This window comes from Heteronotia binoei, chromosome 3 (genome assembly GCF_032191835.1).
Source record: "Heteronotia binoei isolate CCM8104 ecotype False Entrance Well chromosome 3, APGP_CSIRO_Hbin_v1, whole genome shotgun sequence".
NCBI classification, from domain to species: domain Eukaryota; kingdom Metazoa; phylum Chordata; class Lepidosauria; order Squamata; family Gekkonidae; genus Heteronotia; species Heteronotia binoei.
Window position 1 is genome coordinate 193,813,189 of NC_083225.1, and position 18,628 is coordinate 193,831,816.

An 18,628-nucleotide genomic window follows, 5' to 3' on the forward strand; every position below is an offset into this window, starting at 1 on the left:
TGGCACGCGTCGAGGCAAGCGATGGATGAGTTAGTTGGCTAGCGAGTCGCACGTGGACACGGAATGAAATGGGCATGACCCCACGATTCTATCCCGGCCCGCCCCCCCCACCCCAAATTTGGCTTACTTCGTATCCAGCTCTATGAGGTTTGTGTCAATGGGAACTTCGTTTTCTGGAACTGAACACAAGGAAGCGTGGGAAACGGTAAGAGCTCGTGAGAAACCGTCAATAATCAGACAACTTACCCAGTTGCTTTTTGTGAAACCCACCCCCCACCACCCCAAGACTGCAGCTTACACTGAAAACAAGGGAATTGAAAACAAATCAGCCAGTATCATCATGCCCCTGTATAAATCGATGGTGCGGTCTCATTTGGAATACTGTGTGCAGTTCTGATCGCCGCACCTCAAAAAGGATATTATAGCTTTGGAAAAAGTCCAAAAAAGGGCAACAAAAATGATTAAAGAGTTGGAACACTTTCCCTATGAAGAAAGGTTGAAACGCTTGGGGCTCTTTAGCTTGGAGAAACGTCGACTGCGGGGTGACATGAGAGAGGTTTACAAGATTATGCACGGGATGGAGAAAATAGGGATAGAAGACCTTTTCTCCCTTTCTCACAATACAAAAATTCGTGGGCATTCGATGAAATTGCTGAGCGGTCAGGTTAAAACGGATAAAAGGAAGTCCTTCACCCAAAGGGTGAACATATGGAATTCACTGCCACAGGAGGTGGTGGCGGCTACAAGCATATATATATAATTTTTTTTGGCCACTGAGTGTTGGACTGGAGGGGCCACTGGCCTGATCCAACATGGCTTCTCTTATGTTCTTATGTGACACAGAGTGTTGGACTGGAGGGGCCACTGGCCTGATCCAACATGGCTTCTCTTATGTTCTTATGTGACACAGAGTGTTGGACTGGAGGGGCCACTGGCCTGATCCAACATGGCTTCTCTTATGTTCTTATGTGACACAGAGTGTTGGACTGGAGGGGGCACTGGCCTGATCCAACATGGTTTCTCTTATGTTCTTATGTGACACAGAGTGTTGGACTGGAGGGGCCATTGGCCTGATCAAACAGGGCTTCTCTTATGTTCTTATGTGACACAGAGTGTTGGACTGGATGGGCCACTGGCCTGATCCAGCATGGCTTCTCTTATGTTCTTATGTGACACAGAGTGTTGGACTGGAGGGGGCACTGGCCTGATCCAACATGGTTTCTCTTATGTTCTTATGTGACACAGAGTGTTGGACTGGAGGGGCCATTGGCCTGATCAAACAGGGCTTCTCTTATGTTCTTATGTGACACAGAGTGTTGGACTGGATGGGCCACTGGCCTGATCCAGCATGGCTTCTCTTATGTTCTTATGTGACACAGAGTGTTGGACTGGAGGGGCCACTGGCCTGATCCAACATGGCTTCTCTTATGTTCTTATGTGACACAGAGTGTTGGACTGGATGGGCCACTGGCCTGATCCAGCATGGCTTCTCTTATGTTCTTATGTGACACAGAGTGTTGGACTGGATGGGCCACTGGCCTGATCCAGCATGGCTTCTCTTATGTTCTTATGTGACACAGAGTGTTGGACTGGATGGGCCACTGGCCTGATCCAGCATGGCTTCTCTTATGTTCTTATGTGACACAGAGTGTTGGACTGGAGGGGCCACTGGCCTGATCCAACAGGGCTTCTCTTATGTTCTTTTGTGACACAGAGTGTTGGACTGGAGGGGCCACTGGCCTGATCCAACATGGCTTCTCTTATGTTCTTATGTGACACAGAGTGTTGGACTGGAGGGGCCACTGGCCTGATCCAACAGGGCTTCTCTTATGTTCTTATGTGACACAGAGTGTTGGACTGGAGGAGCCACTGGCCTGATCCAACAGGGCTTCTCTTATGTTCTTATGTGACACAGAGTGTTGGACTGGAGGGGCCACTGGCCTGATCCAACAGGGCTTCTCTTATGTTCTTATGTGACACAGAGTGTTGGACTGGAGGGGCCACTGGCCTGATCCAACAGGGCTTCTCTTGTGTTCTTATGTCTGGGGCAGTGATGCTCTGTATTCTTGGTGCTTGTGGGGGGACAACAGTGGGATGGCTTCTAGTGTCCTGGCCCTACTGATGGACCTCCTGATGGCACCTGGGTTTTGGCCACTGTGTGACACAGAGTGTTGGACTGGAGGGGCCACTGGCCTGATCCAGCAGGGCTTCTCTTATGTTCTTATGTGACACAGAGTGTTGGACTGGAGGGGCCACTGGCCTGATCCAACATGGCTTCTCTTATGTTCTTATGTTAACGTTCTTACTTTGCTAACAAGTTGGTGGGGGGAGGAAGAGAGAGAATCTGAGGAACCAATTCATCTACATTACAGGAAAATGACTTGCCGGCATTTAAATCGTGTCTTGAGATTATAAAATCAATGAACAGGGACCGGAGACTTTGAAATGCCTCTGAACTCTTCCCAGATGTTAATACCCTCAGATCAATTTTTGCCATTTCGGCAATTTTCCAGCGTGCAGCGATCCAATATGTCGATGCCACGGTTTTGTTTCTTGGCCACTCACTCACTGTTGACATCTTTGCTGGAGTTAATAAATTCTATTCTGAGTCAAAAGGTTCATTTCCATGAGGCACCTTCTGAATATCCAAGACAAACCATTCAAGGCAGGAGTTTGGTGAAACTGAAGGCAGGTATGCCTTTGGAAATGTTTTTGGAAGTGCTATATGTCCTCGGTTTAATGACAAGAATCTCATATTTTTGGCCATTCCCATTCTAAAGGAAGAAAGGCGGGATCTCGCTGAAGGCAGCTCAGACAAAGATCCAGGAGATCTGGATTTGAATCACCACTTTGCCATGGAAGCCTGATGGGAGACTCCGGCCAGTCACAGATGCTTAGTCTAACCTACCTCACAAGGATGTTGTAAAGGTAAAATGGAGGACAGGAGAATGACGTCAGCCACTTTTAGTTGCCATTGAAGCAAAAGGCAAAGTATAAATGAACATTGAGTAGCGCCTGCTGGATGAGGCCAGTGAGGGTCCATCTAGTCCAGCCTCCTGTCTCACACAGTGGCCAGCCAGTTCCTCTGGAGGGTCAACAATGGGGCAGAGAGGCCGAGGCCTTCCCCTGAGAAGGACATCAGAAGAGCCCTGCTGGGTCAGACCAGGGAGGGTCCATCTAGTCCAGCCTCCTGTCTCACACAGTGGCCAGCCAGTTCCTCTGGAGGGCCAACAACAGGGCAGAGAGGCCGAGGCCTTCCCCTGAGAAGAACACCAGAAGAGCCCTGCTGGATCAGACCTGGGAGGGTCCATCTAGTCCAGCATCCCATCTCACACAGTGGCCAACCAGTTCCTCTGGAGGGCCAACAACAGGGCAGAGAGGTTGAGGCCTTCCCCTGAGAAGAACATCAGAAGAGCCCTGCTGGGTCAGACCAGGGAGGGTCCATCTAGTCCAGCCTCCTGTCTCACACAGTGGCCAACCAGTTCCTCTGGAGGGCCAACAACAGGGCAGAGAGGTTGAGGCCTTCCCCTGAGAAGAACATCAGAAGAGCCCTGCTGGGTCAGACCAGGGAGGCTCCATCTAGTCCAGCCTCCTGCCTCACACAGGGGCCAGCCAGTTCCTCTGGAGGGCCAACAACAGGGCAGAGAGGCCGAGGCCTTCCTTTGAGAAGAACATCAGAAGAGCCCTGCTGGGTCAGACCACGGAGGGTCCATCTAGTCCAGCCTCCTTTCTCACACAGTGGCCAGACAGTTCCTCTGTAGGGCCAGCAACAGGGTAGAGAGACTGAGGCCTTCCTTTGAGAAGAACCTCAGAAGAGCCCTGCTGGATCAGACCAGGGAAGGTCCATCTAGTCCAGCCTCCTGCCTCACACAGTGGCCAACCAGTTCCTCTGGAGGGCCAACAACAGGGCAGAGAGGCTGAGGCCTTTCCCTAAGAAGAACCTCAGAAGAGCCCTGCTGGATCAGACCAGGGAGAGTCCGCCTAGTCCAACATCCTGCCTCGCACAGTGGCCAACCAGTTCCTCTGGAGGAGCAGCAACAGGGCAGAGAGGCTGAGGCCTTCCCCTGAGAAGAACCTCAGAAGAGCCCTGCTGGATCAGACCACGGAGGGTCGATCTAGTCCAGCCTCCTGCCTCACACAGTGGCCAACCTTCACCCCCCCATGTGGAAGGGACAGCAGAGCTCACCATCTCTGTGTAAAGGTTCCTCCTTCGGCTTCGGGTGCATAAGGGTGAAAGGCAATTCCACGGCCACGTCGCTGGAAAGAGAAACAGAGAGTGAGCCCCTGGTTGAGAGGCGACATCACTGAACACGCAGTGTGCCCTTTTCTGCGCTTTGGACAATCGGCGCTTCCTGCTCTTCCTGATGCAGCCCCCTCCCCCTAGATCCGGAGCCCAGACGCTGCAGGTTGCCTAAACACAGGCCTCATTTTGGGCAGGAGCTCACAAGAGCGCAGCTCGGGAACCTCAACATTTTATTGTGCTCTATCTTTCTTCCAGAGAGCCAGTTTGGTGTAGCGGTTAGGCGTGCGGACTCTTATCTGGGAGAACCGGGTTTGATTCCCCACTCCTCCCCTTGCAGCTGCTGGAATGGCCTTGGGTCAGTCATAGCTCTCGCAGAGTTGTCCTTGAAAGGGCAGCTGCTGTGAAAGCTCTCTCAGCCCCACCCAGCTCACAGGGTGTCTGTTGTGGGGCAGGAAGGTAAAGGAGATTATAGGCTGCTCTGAGACTCTGTCCTTGAAAGGGCAGCTCCTGGGAGCGCTCTCTCAGCCCCAGCCACCTCACAAGGTGTCTGTTGTGGGGGAGGAAGAGAAAGGAGATTGTAGGCCGCTCTGAGCCTCTGTCCTTGAAAGGGCAGCTTCTGGGAGAGCTCTCTCAGCCCCACCCACCTCACAGGGTGTCTGTTGGGGAGAAAGGAGATAAAGGAGATTGTGAGCTGCTCTGAGACTGAGATTCGGAGTGGAGGGCGGGATATAAATCCAATATTATCATCATCTTACCCCCCCCCCCCAAAAAAAAACTATATACTTGTTTCTGGACTCTCTTGTTCAATTTTGCTGAACTCTTAAGGTTCAACAAACTTTCTAATATTCTCCTCCACAAAAAAAGGGGAAAGAACCAAAACATCTCAAGCAGACAGGTGGAAATCTTCATCGGGCCGCTATGGCCACATAGGAAAACATCCTATAAAAAGTATGAGGGGAGTCAGGTTTTACGATGACGCTTCTAATCCAAGAAGCATTTTAAGGGAGACGCTGAGCTGATACAATTTAGTCCACCTTCCGGTGGTATCAGAGGTGTGTGACACATGCAAATGAGTTGTGCTAATGAGCTCCAACACCTCTTTGTGTACAAAATGTAAAGAAAGGTAAAAGTCGTCTCCTGTGCAAGCACCAGTCATTTCTGATTCTAGGGTGACGTCGCATCATGGCGATATCATGGCAGACTTTTTACGGGGTGGTTTGCCACTGCCTTCCCCAGTCCTCTACACTTTCCCCCCAGCAAGCTGGGGACTCATCTGATCGACCTCAGAAGGATGGAAGGCTGAGTCAACCTTGGGCCGGCTACCTGAAAACCCAGCTTCCGCCGGGATCGAACTCAGGTGGCGAGCAGAGCTTAGGACTGCAGTACTGCAGCTTTAACACTCTGCGCCACGGGGCTCTTATTCCTACAAAACGACCCCGCCTAAACAACTGTTTCCCTGCTGCATGTCCACACATTCAAGTCGATCCTTTTTGGAGTTTTGCGGTGGTCTGAAAACGATGCACCGGCTCATCTCTGCCAGCAGGGGGAGGCATTGCATGGACTCTCGCTGAATATCCGGTAGAAATGCAGGCGCTATGGGTGGAGGGGCGTAGGGAGGTCTGTTAGCATACTGGGTCACCCTGAACTGAGAGTCTGAGTAACTAAATGCAGCTGCTCATTCATTTGCATGATGGAAAAGGATGAATCGAAGCTGGGAGACAAGCCCTCAGTGAGGTCTGGAGCATTTCAGCCCTTGCAAGCTGGAGGAACGGCTCCATGCTGGAGATGGAGGAAGCTGCGTTCCGGATGCCTTTATGGATGGGAAGAAAAGACCCCGGCTGGTGGAAGCCATGAAGAGGGGTGGGGAATCAAAGCATGCAGAAGGAACATCAGAAGAGCCCTGCTGGATCAGACCAGGGAGGGTCCACCTAGTCCAGCCTCCTGTCTCACACAGGGCCAGCCAGTTCCTCTGGAGGGCCAACAACAGGGCAGAGGCTGAGGCCTTCCCCTGAGAAGAACATCAGAAGCGCCCGGCTGGATCAAACCAGGGAGGGTCCATCTAGTCCAGCCTCCTGTCTCACACAGTGGCCAGCCAGTTCCTCTGGAGGGCCAACAACAGGGCAGAGAGGCCGAGGCCTTCCCCTGAGAAGAACTCCAGAAGAGCCCTGCTGGATCTCTTCCTTCCGAGTTTGGTAAAATGAGTACTCAGCTTGCTGGGGGGAAAGTGTAGATGACTGGGGAAGGCAATAGCAGAAACAAAAAGTCTGATCCCAGCAGAAGCTGGGTTCAGGTACCTGGCTCAAGGTTGACTCAGCCTTCCATCCTTCCGAGGTTGGTGAAATGAGTACCCAGCTTGCTGGGGGGAAAGCGTAGATTACTGGGAAAGGCAATGGCAAACCCCCCCATAAAAGGCTGTCATGGAAACGTGAAAGCAACGTCACTCCAGAGTCGGAAACGACTGGTGCTTGCACAGGGGACCTTTCCCTTTTCCTTTCCTCATGTTCATCTCCTTAGTTTTACGCCAGTTTGGTGCAGTGTGCGCAGACTCTTAGCTGGGAGAGCCAGGTTTGATTCCCCACTCCTCCACTTGCAGCTGCTGGAATGGCCTTGGGTGAGCCATAGCTCTCGCAGAGCTGTCCTTGAAAGGGCAGTTTCTGTCAGAGCTCTCCCAGACCCACCCGCCTCACAGGGTGTCTGTTGTGGGGGAGGAAGATAAAGGAGATCGTGAGCCGCTCTGAGACTCTGAGATTCAGAGTGGAAGGCGGGATATCAATCCAATATCATCATCTTCTCTTCAGAACTGAAAATTACCAGACTCTTCAGCCTGTCCTCACCTAAGAGAGGTGCGCCAACCAATGTTCCCTCTAAGCTGTGGAGTCTTGTGAGCAAAAATCCCACTTGGTGAGTGACGGGCATTAAAGTTGTGAGCTCCTGCATCAATTAGCGTGCTCTGGGGCCGGTTTTCCCTGAGCTGAGACAAAAATGGATGAGCTAGGGGCTAAAAAACTGAGCTGGCTCACACTAACTCAGCTTAGAGGGAACACTGTCCCCCGCCCCCCAAGAACACCCCACACCATAAACCAAGGCCTGTGAGGGGAAGGGGAGGAGGTCTTGTGAAAGGAGGAGGAGCCAGAAGATATGCCACTCCCTCCCTCCCTTTCTTCCTCCCTCCCTATCTTCCTCCTCCTTTTCTTCCGCCCTCCCTCTCTTCCTCCCTTTCTTTCTTTCTTACTTTCTTTCTTTCTTTCTCCCTATCTTCCTCCCTTCCTTCCTCCCTTCCTTCCTCCCTCTCTCCCTCCCTCCCTCCTTTTTCCTTCCTCCCTATCTTCCTCCCTCCCTCCCTTTCTTTCTTCCTCCCTCCCTCCCTATATTCTTCCCTATCTTCCTTCCTTCCCTATCTTCCTCCCTCCCTCCTCATCTTCCTTCCTTCCTCCCTATCTTCCTTCCTTCCTCCCTCCCCATCTTCCTCCCTCCCTCCCTCCTCCATATCTTCCTTCCTTCCCTCTTTCTCTTCCTTCCTTCCTCCCTCTCCATCTTCCTTCCTCCCTCCCTCACTATATTCTTCCCTATCTTCCTTCCTTCCCTATCTTCCTCCCTCCCTCCTCATCTTCCTTCCTTCCTCCCTATCTTCCTTCCTTCCTCCCTCCCCATCTTCCTCCCTCCCTCCTCATCTTCCTTCCTCCCTCTTTCTCTTCCTTCCTTCCTCCCTCTCCATCTTCCTTCCTTCCTCCCTCACTATCTTCCTTCCTTCCTTCCTTCCTTCCTTCCTTCCTTCCTTCCTTCCTTCCTTCCTTCCTTCCTTCCTTCCTTCCTTCCTTCCTATCTTCCTTCCTCCCTATCTTCCTTCCTGCCTTTCTTCCTCCCTCTCTCCCTCCATATCTTCATTCCTTCCTCCCTTCCTTCCCTCCCTCCTACATCTGATGTTCATGTCTTGCAGCTCTCAAACATCTGACATTTATTCTTCGTGGCTCTCGCATTACGCAAGTTTGGCCACCCCCGGTATATGGTGATTTGACGGGAGAATGATGCACCCGCAGAGACCCTCCCCACCCAAGAGCACGTTTGGTGAAGGAAAGAGCAAAGGAGACGGCGCCAAAGAAAAATGTGATGGCTGGCGGGAGGTGAATGGGATGCGGGAGGGAAGTGCGGGGTCGGGGGCAGGAGCATGCTGGGAGGGGAGAGGCTGTGCCACACCCGGCGGCGGCGAGAGCGTTACCTGGACGCGAGGTCTCCCAGCAGGCTGGCATTACCAAAGGAGACGAGAGGATTAGTTACAGCTTGCAAGGGGGATGCTTTGAGGGTCGGCGGGCCTCAAGACCCGGATCCGGCCTCAGGCTCCTGGAGCCAGCACACCCAACCCACCACCTGCCCACCAGACACAGGCAGCAGTGCCAGGGCACCCCACATCTCCTGCCAACCTCATAGAATCAGAGAGCCGGAAGGGACCCCCCAGAGTCATCTAGTCCAACCCCCTGCACAAGGCAGGAAACTCACAAACACCTCCCCCTAATTTCACAGGATCCCCATTGCTGTCAGATGTCCATCTAGCCTCTGTTAACAGGAAGGAGAGCCCACCACCTACAGAGGAGGAAGCCTGTTCCACTGAGGAACTGCTCTAAGTGTCAGGAATCCTAGAGCTCAAAGGGACACGCCAGGGTCATCTAGTCCAACCCCCTGCACAATGCAGGAAACTCACAAACACCTCCCCCTAAATTCACAGGATCCGCATTGCTGTCAGATGGCCCTCTAGCTTCTGTTGAAAAGCTTCCAAGGAAGGCGAGCCCACCACCTCCTGAGTTGGAAGGGACACCCCAGGGTCATCTAATCCAACCCCCTGCACAAGGCAGCAAACTCACAAACACCTCCCCCTAAATTCACAGGATCCGCATTGCTGTCAGATGGCCCTCTAGCCTCTGTTAAAAGGAGAGCCCACCACCTACAGAGGAGGAAGCCTGTTCCACTGAGGAACTGCTCTAAGTGTCAGGAATCCTAGAGCTCGAAGGGACCTCTAGGGTCATCTAGTCCAACCCCCTGCACAATGCAGGAAACTCACAAACACCTCCCCCTAAATTCACAGGATCCGCATTGCTGTCAGATGGCCATCTAGCCTCTGTTTCAAAACCTCCAAGGAAGGAGAGCCCACCACCTCCCAAGGAGGAAGCCTGTTCCACTGAGGAATCGCTCTAACAGTCAGGAAGTTCTTCCTAATATTGAGCTGGAAACTCCTCTGATTTAATTTCAACCCGTTGGTTCTGGTCCAGCCTTCTGGGGCCACAGAAAACAAGTCCACCCCATCCTCTCTACGACAGCCCTTCATGTACAGAGCCTGCTTCAGCGGAGAGGGCGGGATATAAATAAAATAAAATAAAGACGGTGATCCTATCCCCTCTCAGCCGCCTCCACTCCAGGCTAAACATGCCCAGCTCCTTCAGTCTTTCCTCATAAGACTTGGTCTCCAGACCCCTCATCCTCTAGAGGACAGCCCTTCAAGGACTTGAAGATGGTGATCCTATCACCTCTCACCCGCCTCCTCCCCAGGCTAAACATGCCCAGCTCCTTCAACCTTTCCTCATAGGACTTGGTCTCCAGACCCCTCATCCTCTATAGGACAGCCCTTCAAGGACTTGAAGATGGTGATCCTATCACCTCTCAGCCGCCTCCTCCCCAGGCTAAACATCCCCAGCTCCTTCAGCCTTTCCTCATAGGACTTGGTCTCCAGATTGCTACCCAGGGATGGCAGCGGAAGCTTCCCAGCAACCCAAGGCTCCATTTGTAGGGCATGGAAGGGTACTTACCCTCCCCGGGATACCACCAGCTTCACTTTCACTTTGTATGAAACGATGATGCCCAAGATCTCCTTGTTGGTGCCATCTCGCAGCCTGAAAGGAAAGAGCGAGAGAAAGGAACGTGAGAAACAGTGAGAGCAGAAGCTGCCTGGGGGATCATAGGATCCTAGAGTCGGAAGGGACCTCCAGGGTCATCTAGTCCAACCCCTTCACAATGCAGGAAACTCACAAACGCCTCCCCCTAAATACACATGATCCTCATTGCTGTCAGGTGGCCCTCTAGCCTCTTTTGAAAAACCTCCAAGGAAGGAGAGCCCACCACCTCCTGAGTTGGAGGGGACCTCCAGGGTCATCTAGTCCAACCCCCTGCACAATGCAGGAAACTCACAAACGCCTCCCCCTAAACTCACAGCATTCACACTGCTGTCAGATGGCCCTCCAGCCTCTGTTGAGAAGCCTCCAAGGAAGGAGAGCCCACCACCTCCCAAGGAGGACCACTCCAACGGTCAGGAAGTTCTTCCTAATGTTGAGCCGGAAACTCTTTTGATTTAATTTCAACCCGTTGGTTCTGGTCCTGCCTTCCAGGGCCACAGAAAACAATTCCACACCATCCTCCATAGGACAGCCCTTCAAGTCCTTGAAGCCCTTTAAGTACTCCCTTCCTTCCCCACTCCAGGTCTATTTCAATGCCTGGAACAGCAGTCAAGCGCCGTGCTCCCGGGCTATCTAAAGGTGCCCCCCGGCGATCAGCTGTCAGTGCCGGGGCAGGCCAGTAGCAGCAGGAAGGACCAGCGTCCTGAAAGGGTGCTGCCGCTGCTGCCTCCTCCCCAGTTCCTTCCCATCCAGGAAGTGAGGAGGCAGCAGCGGCAGCGCCCTTTCAGGACGCTGGTCCTTCCTGCTGCTACTGGCCTGCCCCGGCACTGACAGACAGTGAGCACGCCACCTGCCGGTTTCACCTGCCTATCAGCTGATCGGCGGGGGGCGCCTTTAGATAGCCCGGGAGCATGGCTCTTGACTGCTGTTCTGGGCACTGAAATAGAAGAAGAAGAAGAAGAAGAAGAAGAAGAAGAAGAAGAAGAAGACTGCAGATTTATACCCCACCCTTCTCTCTGAATCAGAGACTCAGAGCGGCTCACAGTCTCCTTTCCCTTCCTCCCCCACAACAGACACCCTGTGAGGTAGGTGGGGCTGAGAGGGCTCTCACAGCAGCTGCCATTTCAAGGACAATTCCTGCGAGAGCTATGGCTGGCCCAAGGCCATTCCAGCAGGTGCAGGTGGAGGAGTGGGGAATCAAACCCTGTTCTTCCAGATAAGAGTCAGCACACTTAACTGCTACGCCAAACTGGGTCTTTTGCCCCATGCTTACTCCCCCACAACAGACACCCTGTTAGATGGGTGGGCCTGAGAGAAGAAGAAGACTGCAGATTTATACCTTGCCCTTCTCTCTGAATCAGAGTCTCAGAGCGGCTCTCAATCTCCTTTACCTTCCCCTCCCCACAACAGACACCCTGTGAGGTAGATGAAGATATTGGATTTATATTCCACCCTCCAGTCCGAAGAGTCTCAGAGCAGCTCACAATCTCCTTTCCCTTCCTCCCCCACAACAGACACCCTGTGAGGCGGGTAGGGCTGAGAGGCTCTCACAGCAGCTGCCCTTTCAAGGACAACCTCTGCCAGAGCTATGGCTGACCCAAGGCCATTCCAGCAGCTGCAAGTGGGGGAGTGGGGAATCAAATCCGGTTCTTCCATATAAGAGTCTGTGCTCTTCACCACTACACCAAACTGGCTCTCACAGCAGCTGCCCTTTCAGGGACAACCTCTGCCAGAGCTCTGGTGACCCAAGGCCATTCCAGCAGGTGCAAGGGGAGGAGTGGGGAATCCAACCCGGTTCTCCCAGATAAGAGAGCTCTGGCTGACCCAGGCCATTCCAGCAGCTGCATGTGGAGGAGTGGGGAATCAAACCCGGTTCTCCCAGATAAGAGAGCTCTGGCTGACCCAAGGCCATTCCAGCAGGTGCAAGTGGAGGAGTGGGGAATCAAACCCGGTTCTCCTAGATAAGAGTCTGCACACTTAACCACTACACCAAACTGGCTACACCAGACCAGACCTGAAGTGGGGAAAGAAGGGAGGGGGGGGCATGGGGGGAGGGGGGAAGTGCGGTGCCGCAGCGCCGCAAGGGGAGGTGCTGTAGAGGAAGGCGGCGGGTTGCGAGTCAGCCCTCGGCCAGACGTTTCATGGACGATGGCCCAACTAAGCATGCCTTTAATTGCTTTAAGTCCTTAATTATAACTCGAGGCAACCTTTGGCATGCTCCAGAGGATATTATGGCCCGTGGAGCTTCGTCTGGGATTCTATTAATAAAAACTCAACACAAAGGAAGCCCCGGAGCAAAACGCCACACTGCTGGCTCAGGCCTTGAAGTGTGGGGGAAGGGGGGCTCTGTGGGAAGGGGGGAGGGACCGACACGGCGCAAAAAGAGGCCAGTCTCTGGGGGTTCTGGGAACCACATGAGCTAAGCCAGGGGTGGCCGAAGTGAGATTCGGGAGCCACATGTGGCTTTCCCACACACATTATGTGGCTCTCGAAGTCGTCACTGCCCTGTCTGTCAGCATGGAGGACGTGTTTATCTCTTTAAATCACTTCTCCAAGCCAAGAGAGCAGGTGGCTTGGAAAATGCCTTTAAAGTTAAAATAGCTTCCTTTCCATCTCTCACCAAACTTTCCATCACCAAACTGGCTCTCACAGCAGCTGCCCTTTCAGGGACAACCTCTGCCAGAGCTATGGCTGACCCAAGGCCATTCCAGCATGTGCAGGTGGAGGAGTGGGGGAATCAAACCCGGTTCTCCCAGATAAGAGAGCTATGGCTGACCCAAGGCCATTCCAGCAGGTGCAAGTGGAGGAGTGGGGAATCAAACCCGGTTCTCCCAGATAAGAGAGCTCTGGTTGACCCAAGGTCATTCCAGCAGGTGCAGGTGGAGGAGTGGGGAATCAAACCCGCTTCTTTCAGATAAGAGAGCTATGGCTGACCCAAGGCCATTCCAGCAGCTGCAAGTGGAGGAGTGGGGAATCAAACCTGGTTCTCCCAGATAAGAGAGCTCTGGCTGACCCAAGGCCATTCCTGCAGCTGCAAGTGGAGGAGTGGGGGAATCAAACCTGGTTCTCCCAGATAAGAGAGCTCTGGCTGACCCAAGGCCATTCCAGCAGGTGCAGGTGGAGGAGTGGGGAATCAAACCCGCTTCTCCCAGATAATAGAGCTCTAGTTGACCTAAGGCCATTCCAGCAGCTGCAAGTGGAGGAATGGGGAATCAAACCTGGTTCTCCCAGATAAGAGAGCTATGGTTGACCCAAGGCCATTCCAGCAGCTGCAAGTGGAGGAGTGGGGAATCAAACCCGGTTCTCCCAGATAAGAGAGCTCTGGTTGACCCAAGGTCATTCCAGCAGGTGCAGGTGGAGGAGTGGGGAATCAAACCCGCTTCTTTCAGATAAGAGAGCTATGGCTGACCCAAGGCCATTCCAGCAGCTGCAAGTGGAGGAGTGGGGAATCAAACCTGGTTCTCCCAGATAAGAGAGCTCTGGCTGACCCAAGGCCATTCCTGCAGCTGCAAGTGGAGGAGTGGGGGAATCAAACCTGGTTCTCCCAGATAAGAGAGCTCTGGCTGACCCAAGGCCATTCCAGCAGGTGCAGGTGGAGGAGTGGGGAATCAAACCCGCTTCTCCCAGATAATAGAGCTCTGGTTGACCCAAGGCCATTCCAGCAGCTGCAAGTGGAGGAATGGGGAATCAAACCTGGTTCTCCCAGATAAGAGAGCTATGGTTGACCCAAGGCCATTCCAGCAGCTGCAAGTGGAGGAATGGGGAATCAAACCCGGTTCTCCCAGATAAGAGAGCTATGGTTGACCCAAGGCCATTCCAGCAGCTGCAAGTGGAGAATAATAATAATAATAATTAATAATAATAATATTTAATTTGTATCCCGCCCTCCCCACCGAAGCAGGTTCAGGGCAGCTGTCAGCTCCCAGATAAGAGTCTGCACACTTAACACTACACCGAACTGGCTCTCCATGTTTGATCAGGCCAATGGCCCATCCAGTCCAACACTGTGTGTCACACAGTCACCAAAAAAACCCAGGTGCCATTAGGAGGTCCATCAGTGGGGCCAGGACACTAGAAACCCTCCCACTATGCCTCCCCCCCTCAGCACCAAGAAGACAGAGCATCACTGCCCCAGACAGAGAGTTCCAACAATACACTGTGGCTAATAGCCACTGATGGACCTCTGCTCCATGTGTTGATCCAGTCCCCTCTTGAAGCTGGCTATGCTTGCAGCCACCACCACCTCCTGTGGTAGTGAATTCCACATGTTAATCACCCTTTGGTTGAAAAAGGACTTCCTTTTATCCGTTATAACCCGACTGCTCAGCAGTTTCACTGAGTGCCCACGAGTTCTCGTATTGTGAGAAAGGGAGAAAAGGACTTCTTTCTCTACCTTCTCTATCCCCTGCATAATCTTGTAAACCTCTATCATGTCACCCTTCAGTCAGTGTTTCTCCAAACTAAAGAGCCCCAAGCGTTTTAACCTTTCTTCATAGGGAAAGTGTTCCAACCCTTTAAGTATTCTAGTTGCCCTTTTCTGTACTTTTTCCAATGCTATAACATCTTTTTTGAGGTGCAGGGACCAGAATTGTACACAGTACTCCAAATGAATACGGTTAAGCAAGTTTGGCCATCCCTCAGCTAGGCAGACAAGAGCCTGCAGCAGCTACAGGGAGCACAGCTTCCCTATGGCAAAAATTACCTAATCTTTCCCTATGCTGGTTTTATAGAACTGTTACTCCCAACTTATAGCATGGTCATGTTGTAACGTGGGTACATATGTATTTTATCTTTCTGCGCCAAGGAAGTATGAAGAGTTTTAATAAAGATGTGTGTGTAGTATTTGTGCATGTCTTGCGGCTCTCAAACATCTGACATTTATTCCATGCAGCTCTTACAAGTTTGGCCACCCCTCAGCTAGGCAGACAAGAGCCTGCAATGGCTACAGGGAGAGCAGCTTCCCTTTGGCAAAAATTACCTATCCTTTCCCTATGCTGGTTTTATGGAACTGTTATTCCCAGCTTCTAGCATGGTCATGTTGTAATGTGGATACATACGTATTTTATCTTTCTGTGCCAAGGAAGCATTAAGAGTTTTAATAAAGATGTGTGTGTAGTATTTGTGCATGTCTTGCGGCTCTCAAACATCTGCCATTTATTCTATTCAGCTCCCTGTGCTACAGGGAGAGCAGCTTCCCTTTGGCAAAAATTACCTATCCTTTCCCTATGCTTGTTTTATGGAACTGTTATTCCCAGCTTCTAGCATGGTCATGATGTAACGTGGGTACATACAGTATGTATTTTATCTTTCTGTGCCAAGGAAGATGTGTGTGTTATTAAAAGATGTGTGTGTAGTATTTGTGCATGCCTTGCGGCTCTCAAACATCTGACGTTTATTCTATGCAGCTCTTACAAGCTTGGCCACCTCTCAGCTAGGCAGACAAGAGCCTGCAGCGACCACAGGGAGAGCAGCTTCCCTTTGGCAAAAATTACCTAACCTTTCCCTATGCTGGTTTTATGGGACTGTTATTCCCAGCTTCTAGCATGGTCATGTTGTAACGTGGGTACATACAGTATGTATTTTATCTTTCTGTGCCAAGGAAGCATTAAGAGTTTTAATAAAGATGTGTGTGTAGTATTTGTTCATGCCTTGCGGCTCTCAAACATCTGACGTTTATTCTATGCAGCTCTTACAAGTTTGGCCACCCCTCAGCTAGGCAGACAAGAGCTTGCAATGGCTACAGGGAGAGCAGCTTCTTTTTGGCAAAAATTACCTATCCTTTCCCTATGCTGGTTTTATGGAACTGTTATTCCCAGCTTTTAGCATGGCCATGTTGTAACGTGGGTACATACGTATTTTATCTTTCTGTGCCAAGGAAGCATTAAGAGTTTTAATAAAGGTGTGCGCGTAGTATTTGTTCATGTCTTGCGGCTCTCAAACATCTGACGTTTATTCTATGCAGCTCTTACAAGTTTGGCCACCCTTCAGCTAGGCAGACAAGAGCCTGCAGCGACTACAGGGAGGGCAGCTTCCCTTTGGCAAAAATTACCTATCCCTTTCCTATGCTGGTTTTATGGGACTGTTATTCCCAGCTTCTAGCATGGTCATGTTGTAACGTGGGTACATACAGTGTGTATTTTATCTTTCTGTGCCAAGGAAGCATTAAGAGTTTTAATAAAGATGTGCGCGTAGTATTAGTTCATGTCTTGCGGCTCTCAAACATCTGACATTTATTCTATGCAGCTTTTACAAGTGTGGCCCCCCCTCAGTTAGGCAGACAAGAGCCTTAAACGGCTACAGGGAGGGCAGCTGCCCTTTAGCGATGCCCTTAGAAGAATGCCCCCCCCCCCATTTCTGCCACTATGCATCCAGGATCCACCAATCAGCCCAGCCCTCTTCAGAGGCCCTGACGTGACAGCTGGGGAGCCACTGTTGTAGCAGGGGGGGGGGGGGGGGGGAACCTCCACTCACAGTGTGCTGGAAGCCAGATTGGTGTCCTCGTGCTTCAGCTTGCCGTCCAAGGCCAGGCCACGTTTCTCCCGGTTGCTGGCGAGGAAGGGGGTCAGCGTGTAGACCTTGCAGAACGTCGAACTCGGCGCCACCACATTGCTGGGGAAGAAGGGGACGGGTCAGTGAGCTAGCGACAGGAGGCAAATCTGAACTGTGCACCTCACCGGGAAGGGAGAGACCCCACCCGCGTTCCCCTGGACGCTTGTCATTCAGTGTGGTCATGAAACCCAAACTGGGAATTCGAGGACCCTGAGTCTTTTGTCTTATTTCTAAGGTTTTTTCACCACGAGAAGAAAAAAATTGGATTTATACCTTGCCCTACACTCTGACTCTCAGAGTCTCAAAGCCGTTCACAATCTCCTTTCCCTTCCTCCCCCACAACAGACACCCTGTGAGGTGGGTGGGGCTGAGAGAGCTCTCACAGAAGCTGCCCTTTCAAGGACAACTCCTGCAATAGCTATGGTTGATCCAAGGCCATTCCAGCAGGTGCAAGTGGAGGAGTGGGGAATCAAACCCGGTTCTTCCAGATTAGAGAGCTCTGGCTGACCCAAGGCCATTCCAGCAGGTGCAAGTGGAGGAGTGGGGAATCACACCCGGTTCTTCCAGATAATAATAATATAATAATAAATTTTTATTTCTATCCCGCCCTCCCCACCTAGCGGGATAAGAGTCCGCACACTTAACCACTACACCCAACTAGAAGAAGAAGAAGATCATGATGATACTGGATTTATACCCTGCCCTTCACTCAGAATCTCAGAGCTGTTTACAATCTCCATTACCTTCCTCCCCCAAAACAGACACCCTGTGAGGTGGTTAGGCCTGAGAGAGCTCTCCCAAAAGCTGCCCTTTCAAGGACAGCTCTGCAAGAGCCATGGCGGACCCAAGGCCATTCCAGCAACTGCAAGTGGAGAAGTGGGGAATCACACCCGGTTCTTCCAGATAAGAGTCTGCACACTTAACCACTACATCAAACTGGCTTTACGATCTCCTTTACCTTCCTCCCCCCCAAAACAGACACCCTGTGAGGTGGTTGGGGCTGAGAGAGCTCTCCCAGAAGCTGCCCTTTCAAGGACAGCTCTGCAAGACCCATGGCAGACCCAAGGCCATTCCAGCAACTGCAACTGGCTTTACAATCTCCTTTACCTTCCTCCCCCCTACAACAGACCACACTGTGAGCTGGTTGGGGCTGAGAGAGCTCTCCCAGATGCTGCCTTTCAAGGACAGCTCTGCCAGAGCTCTGGCTGACCCAAGGCCATTCCAGCAGCTGCAAGTGGAGGAGTGGGGAATCAAATCCGGTTCTCCCAGATAAGAGTCCGCACACGTAACCGCTACACCAAACTGCCTCGGGGGGTCCCTTCTATGCCCAGCCGCTGTTACATCTGTCTGTGCAACATCGGTTCCCCTGCTCTCCCTCTGTTCTTTGTTCACGGGCAAAGTATTGAGTGCCAGTTCCTCGAGAGCAGTTCCCAGTGGGTTCTACTCGTGGCGTAAAAGCTGTGGCTGCTGAAGGGACGGGGCAAAAGCAATACTCACTCCGCTTCCTCCACGGCAACTGGGCACTTGTACTGGGCTGTGTTAAACAGGCAGATGTCTGCATATTGGCGTACTGGGAGCCGGAAGGAGGAGGCCGAGGGACAAAGAGAAAAGAAAGGCAGCGTTAAAGCCACGTGACGGCAGCTCTGGACGGCGGTGATGTAACGGTGCACCGTTCTTGCCCTTCTGTCCTCGGCTTTGCTCTTTTTCAGAGCAGTGAACAATTTCTGCTAAAAGCGGTACAAACCGGGCCCCGGGAACATCTCCGCTCCCAGACCTGTATGAATTATGCAGCTCCAGCCCGCAGACAGACGACAGCTGTGAACGAAATCCAAGCTCGGCGGGGCTTAATTAATTATGAAACGAACAAAAGCCGGTGTCTGAGCAAAGAAGCGGGCTCGAAAGGGAACGCCTCGCTTTCGAGCGCGGGGGGGGGGGCAGTCGAATTCATCGGTCAGGA

At 52.1% G+C, this 18,628-nt stretch overlaps 1 protein-coding gene across 1 annotated transcript in view; it reads right to left on the minus strand.

Moving 5' to 3' along the window:
* ARRB1 (arrestin beta 1) overlaps window positions 1-18,628 on the minus strand; it is a 102,886-nt gene that overhangs the window by 1,658 nt on the left and 82,600 nt on the right. The window contains exons 12-16 of the mRNA XM_060235361.1: window positions 18,169-18,241; window positions 16,594-16,731; window positions 10,039-10,122; window positions 4,187-4,257; window positions 128-179 (exon numbers count right to left, since the gene is read on the minus strand). Coding sequence (XP_060091344.1) covers window positions 128-179; window positions 4,187-4,257; window positions 10,039-10,122; window positions 16,594-16,731; window positions 18,169-18,241 — 418 coding nt within the window. The remainder of the gene's footprint in view (window positions 1-127; window positions 180-4,186; window positions 4,258-10,038; window positions 10,123-16,593; window positions 16,732-18,168; window positions 18,242-18,628) is intronic.